The sequence below is a fragment of the Nematolebias whitei genome, chromosome 14 (genome assembly GCF_014905685.2).
Source record: "Nematolebias whitei isolate Nwh7 chromosome 14, NemWhi1, whole genome shotgun sequence".
In the NCBI taxonomy this organism is placed as follows: domain Eukaryota; kingdom Metazoa; phylum Chordata; class Actinopteri; order Cyprinodontiformes; family Rivulidae; genus Nematolebias; species Nematolebias whitei.
The window spans coordinates 44,727,822-44,734,270 of record NC_056511.1 but is presented as its reverse complement, the minus strand read 5'-3'; the positions used below and the strand labels follow the sequence as shown (position 1 = coordinate 44,734,270).

At 42.2% G+C, this 6,449-nt stretch overlaps 1 protein-coding gene across 1 annotated transcript in view; it reads right to left on the bottom strand.

Annotated features, from left to right (window-relative positions):
* Positions 1-2,148: 2,148 nt before the first annotated feature.
* The window catches only part of LOC119420336 (cytotoxic and regulatory T-cell molecule), a 10,509-nt gene continuing 6,208 nt past the window's right edge, over positions 2,149-6,449 (bottom strand). Inside the window, exons 7-10 of the mRNA XM_037687722.1 lie at positions 5,718-5,786; positions 5,495-5,641; positions 4,140-4,226; positions 2,149-2,318 (exon numbers count right to left, since the gene is read on the bottom strand). Coding sequence (XP_037543650.1) covers positions 2,149-2,318; positions 4,140-4,226; positions 5,495-5,641; positions 5,718-5,786 — 473 coding nt within the window. The remainder of the gene's footprint in view (positions 2,319-4,139; positions 4,227-5,494; positions 5,642-5,717; positions 5,787-6,449) is intronic.

Below are 6,449 nucleotides of genomic sequence, written 5' to 3'. Positions count from 1 at the left end.
AATGTGGGGGATAAAAGACATGTCCTGATCAAAAATAACACCAAGATGTTTAACATTAGAGCTGGAGGACAGATTAATGCATCCAAGGAGGGAGAAAGACTGAAACATTCATTCCTAAGGTGCTCAGGTCCAAAAACCAAAACCTCAGTCTTGTATGAGTTTAAAAGCATAAAATTAAGGGTCATCCAGGTTTTTATGTCTTCAAGACATGCTTGTAGTCTAAGTAGCTGATTGGATTCATTGGGTTTAATGGACAAATATAATTGTGTGTCATCAGCATAACAATGAAAATTTATCCCAGGCTGTTTAATAACGTTGTCTAATGGAAGCATAGTAAAGAGTATTGGTCCAAGCACTGAATCCTGAGGAACTCCAGGATTAACTTTGGTGTATGATGAATATTCATTATTTGCATTTGCAAATTGGAATCTATCAGATAAATATGATTTAAACCAATTTCCCAATATCATATTCAAGTCTCTGTAGTAGAATATTGTGATCAGTTGTATCAAATGCAGCACTGAGGTCTAACAGGACCAGTGGAGACACCAGTCCATTGTCGTGCACAGATAGACCATGCAAACTGAACTGCCCCAACAAGGAGGCGAACTTGCAACTTTCTGGTTGTTAGATAATAGCCACTCCACTGTGCAACCAAAATAAAACATTCTCTGATGCATGCTAGCTGTTCTTTCTGATAATTAACGGACAAAAGCTGAATTTAAAATGTTCATCCATTCACTAAACTTACTTGAGTATTCAGTCAGGTGTTGCATAAATAAATGGCAGCAGGATATGATGGAACAGGCTACTAGTCTGAATCTGGATGGACAACATAGTTAACAACACTGATATTAAACCTGTTTACACTGTAGGGATCTGTTAATACTTTGTTCTTGTAACATTTAACATGAGCACAAACTGTAAACCCTCTTCACTATACTAAAATTAGAAACAAATATCTACAATTTATTTAAACAAGAACCACCAATTTCAAATTTTAGTATATGTGCAGAAACATTAGAAGCAAGCCACACATTTTAATAGTTTAATAGACATCGTGATTTATCACATATCGTTAAATGTTACATATTTACACAACATTTTATGTACAGGATCATTTTCTCGTTGTTTCCCAGCTTCATATCTCACACCGAATCTGTACATTAACTTTACTGAATCCCGTGACCTCTTTCTAGAGAGCTAGATCTTCTTCTTTCAGCTGCTCCTTCATCACGGCTCTCCTCTGGGAACTAACTCACACGAACGCTCGGCGATTGTTTTGATGCTGGATGTTCTTCCTGACACAACCACAGACACCGAGCTACCACAACCCTCTGAGTGGAGCAGGGCTGCCATCTGGGGCACGTGGGGCAACAGATGGTGGGGGTTAAGGGTCTTGCTCAAGGGCCCAGAGTGGGTAGGGTGGAGGCAGGTGTGAACGCTTCACCTTTCCCACCCACATTTTCATGTTGTCGGTCCGGGGGATCGAACCGGCAACCTTCTGACCACACGCTCGCCTTCTCTAACCTCTGCGCCACCACTCGTGAACGCAGACTGGCAGTGTGAATGCTGAGCACTCATAGGCTTTGCTGAAATCTGCTGAACGCGCTGAAAAACCGAGCTGCTAAAACTTGGAGAAGCAGAACGGTATCGAAAAAGGCAAAAACAAATAAATAAATAAATAAAATAAAACATATTCGCTAACAGGTAAGCAGCAAAACACTGGCTGCGAGTAGCAAAAGGCTAGCTAAAAGCCAAATGTAGGTAAACAGTAGCTAAAAGCAAAAAACAGCACAAGACGACAGAAAAAGAGTCAGGATGCTTTTAGCAGTTTTAAAAAGAATATATATTTTTAAGAAACTAAAGAGATCTCGTTACATTTCAATGAAAAGCAAACATTTGTAAATAAAGGTATATACAGTATTGTAAAATGTATAAAAGTGAACAAAACCATAAGTTATAGCACCGATCTCCTGGATGAGCTGGATGTTCTGATGACTACAATAGTGCAAAGTACGCAAAAACAGTTGGACTGGAAAAAACATTTAGAAAAAGTATTTCAAGAAGAGGCTGACACGTGATGAGGAGCAGGTCTACGCTGTAGACTGCGCTCCAGGACCAGGCCGAGGACGACGGGGACACGCTTTAAAGGGACGTCTCCTTCACGTCACATCTGGCTGCAGCTGGAGTGTGAGATTGTGATGAAGACGTCTGCTCCTTCGCCACGTCCTCCCTCGGTGTTTCTGTGTTTGTGCTCACAGCAGAAGGTGCTGGTTCCTCAACAACATACTGTGTGAACGTTGTGCTGAACAGTCCTGAGGAACACACGGAACATGTTTCAGAACCAGCTTCTGGGCCAGACCAGAGACCGAACCTAAATAATTAACAGTAGAATAAGATCTTAACGATTTCATGAAAAATGAGATCAGAACAATCAACACGATTTATTTTTCATTCGATGCGAGAGTTCAGTTTGGTGGGAGTTGGACTCCACCAGGGCTGCATGTCGTCACCGAGTCTGTTCATAAGTTTTATGAGAGAATTTCTCGGTGCGGTCGGGGGAGGATCGTGTCCAGTTTCCAGATCAGTGGCCTCAGGATCCATCTCTGCTCTTTGCAGATGATGCGGTCCTGTTGGCGTCATCGTGCCGTGATCTTCAGCTCTCACTGGAGCCGTTCTCAGCTGGGATGAGAACCAGCACCTCCAGATCTGAGGCCTCAGTTGGAAAAGGGTGGATTGTTCTCTTCAGGTCGAGGGTGAGGTTCTGCCTCAAGTGGAGGAGTTCAAGTATCTCAGGGTTTTGTTCATGAGTGAGGGAAGAATGGAGCGTGAGATTAAGTGATGGATTGGTGCAGTGTCTGCAGTATTGTGGACTCTGTACCGGTCTGTTGTGGTGAAGAGAGAGCTGAGCTGTAAGACAAAGCTCCCTGTTTACTGGTCCATCTACGTTCCTCCCCTCACCTGTGGTCATGAGCTCTGGGTAGAGACAGAATGAGATCGTGGATCCAGAATGTAGAAATGAGTTTCCTCTGCAGAGCTGGACTCTCCCTTAGAGACAGGGGGAGAAGTTCAGTTCTCAGGAGAGACTCAGAGTAGAACCACTGCTCCTCCACATCCAGAGGAGACAGTAGAGGTGGTTCATCCAGTAAGGATTAGAGATGCACCGATCCGATACCAATATCGGTATCGGCGCTGAAATAAATAAATAAAATAAAAAACAACTTGTGGATCGGGTATCGGTGACAATGTGACCGATCCATGACTGGGCAGATCTATTCACTCTGACTCTATGCTTTGTGCTCTGAGTGACGTCACGAGCCAGCATCCTGACTGAACAGATTAAAGTTGTGTTGGTTTTACATGTTTGACCGAGCTGTGAAGATCTTGGTGTGTTTGTGCCGTTCTGGTGCAGAGTTTTCAATAAATTTGTAATTCAGTAACATTCGTGTCTGTGTTTAACAAAACAAATGTTTAAAGTTAATTCAGCTCTGGGTTTGTAAACTCAATCATCCAGGTAGACAACAAAAATGGCTAAATCATGTCATCTGGACCTGTTTCAGAAACGGGTCCAGATGACATGATTTAGCCATTTTTGTTAATTCAGCACTGTTTTTCTGTATCAGATCGGTATCGGATCGGTATCTACCGATACTAAAGCGCAAGTATCAGTATCGGATCGGAAGTGAAAAAGGTGGATCGGTGCATCCCTAGTAAGGATGTTCCCTGCTGGGTGCCTCCCTAGGGAGGTGCTTTGGGCATGTTCAACTGGGAGGAGACCCCGGGGAAGACCCAGGACACGCTGGAAAGACTACGCCTCTCAGTTGGTCTGGGAACCATCCATCCATTAACTTTACTCGTTTCTTTCTTTTTAGGTCACTGGGGTCACTGGTGTCCATGTCCAGCTATCACGAGACACATGGAGACAAACAACATTCACTCTCTCACCTGGGGACAATTCAGAGTTACCAATGAGACTAACATGCATGTTTTTGGTCTGTGGGAGGAAACTGGAGTACCCGGAGAAAACCCACACATGCACGGAGAGAACATGCAAACTGCACCGAGAAAGGCCCCTGGACCGGGGTTTGAACCAGGGACCTGCTCGCTGAAAAAATCTGCAGAAAGTAGTGCTGTACCTTTTCTCCACTGGCCTTGGGGCTTCTTGTCCTCCTGGCTGGATTTAGATTTACTGCTCTCCTCCGATGGATCAGACTCTTCATTTTCTGTAACAATGAAAACTGAAATGTTTTCAACACGAACAGGAAGCATGTATAAATGTGACAATGGTGTATTAGTGGACACACTTGACAAAAGTAAAAAGAAGTGAAAGGAATACTGAGGGTTTGCTGACTCATATTTATCTATTTTTGTCATCTTATGCTACTTTCTGATCTTTAGCTATTTTTACAACAGTTGTATGTGTAGCTTTTAGCTACTGTTCTGCTACTTTTAAAATTTAATCTGCAGTCAAGAACATACAGAATATTAGATGTGGTCATTTTAGTTACTGTATTGCTGAATTTAGCATTTGTTTCAATGTTTTAGTCACAGTTTTGCTACAGTTAGCATCTATTTGATTTAGATGTACCATCTGTTTTGCTCAATTAAGCATATGTTCAGCTAATTTTTGTTTTAGCCACTGTTTTGCATATTTTAGTGTATGTTAATTTTAGCATCTATTTTTCAGTTTTTAGCTACTGTTTTGTTAACATTAATTTAAGCATTTATTTGGCTAATTATAGCTGTATGTTAGCTTTTGCTTGTTACTTTTAGCATGTTTTGCTGATTAATGGGGGCTTGGCAGGAATGCAGCCTGTGACTCAGCAAATCCAGAACTTGGACCATCTTTGAACTTCCTGCAGCTTAAAAGTGGAACTAAAACATCTGCAGAGCTCTGAGGTCAAGGACAGAGCAGAGACAGAGCCGTCTGTCTGGTGAGACACGAAACGATTTGTTCAATTTGATCATTTGTTTGGATATGTTTCACTTATTTTAGGATTATTTTCAATCCTTAAATCCGGGCCACATTTTCTTGACTGTTTGTTTGTTTAGGGGGTTTTCCCACACTTTTGGCCCGAATGCAAAATAACAACAAACAAAGAAACAAACAATAACACATCAAATTATATGACAGGGATTATCATTTGGACTATAATGATTAGTGTTAAAAATCTACAGCAACGCAGTTCAACTCCCACCCACAGAGTAAAGAGTTAAAATAAATTAAAATCATTTATTTGATACTTTTTGTTTCAGGGTGAGGTAGTTCTATAAAACAGACTGGTATGTTTTTGTGGGGGAAATATTTAAAAGTAGTATTTTAAACAGTTAAATGAAACGGTGGATTTCCTCATGAGGAACATGAAGGGTCATGAAGTTAAAGGGCGATAAAAGAATTAAATTCAGTTTTGTTTTTATCTAATCCCAGTGCTTGGACTCAGAATGCCTCTAGTTCATGTGTGCAAAGCGAGTAGAGACAGGAAATGCTTGCCTCTCTTCCAGGCCACGTGCGCTCTCCTCAGCTTGACAGTGAAGAAAAGCACGACCACCAGAAGGCCCAAGATGAGCGACGTCACCAGGAGCAGCAGCACGTGAGATGTTCGACGTGTTCCTGTCTGAAGATCAGCGCCACGAGACTCTGGAAACAACACGATGGCACATTTTACTCATATTTCAGCAGCTGGCACCATTTAAAGACCAGTGACGGCGTTCACCTGTGGTGTTTGTCCGTGCCGTGTTGTAGACGGTGATGTTCGGCGCCGGCTCAGACACAGACGTCCCGTCTGTGAGGAAACACAGAGAATCCATGCTCGACTTAATTTACTGCACGAAGCGTCTCAACGTCTGTAAAACTGAGTGAGCTGTGACGATCACTGGACCCAAGAGTCCATCGGTCTGGAGGTGCATCCAGGAATCGTTTCCTTCAAGCTTCAAAGTGCTGCAGGAAATATTTTGCTAACAGACAACCAGGTTGATTCCAGTGGTCATTGCTGAAGTTTTAAGAAAGAATTGTGTACAATACGTAGTACTTGAACTGCAGCTTGTGTACTGAACGACTCCAAGATACTAACGAGCCAAACTTTAGGAGAATATCCACAAAATTCACTCTGTCATCGACAGATTGTGTTTTCCAAGCTCAGCTGGCTGCGGCAGCCATCTTGAAATGGATGGGCTCCAGGAAGTAAATCAGCTGTAGAAGTACATCCAGTGAGTACTTCAAGAAAGTTTCACTAATACTCTTCCAATGGGTCATGAGATAATTAGCTAACAGACAGACAGACATGCAGTATTTACATTGTTGCTGCTTCTTTTTTTGCAGGATCTGTAAGAAACATTCAGAATCACCACTAGACGGTAGAAGAAGTGTATTTTTAAATGTTTTGCACATGAAGCAACGTGTTGACCGTTGCTGCACATGAAGCAACGTGTTGACCGATGCTGCACAT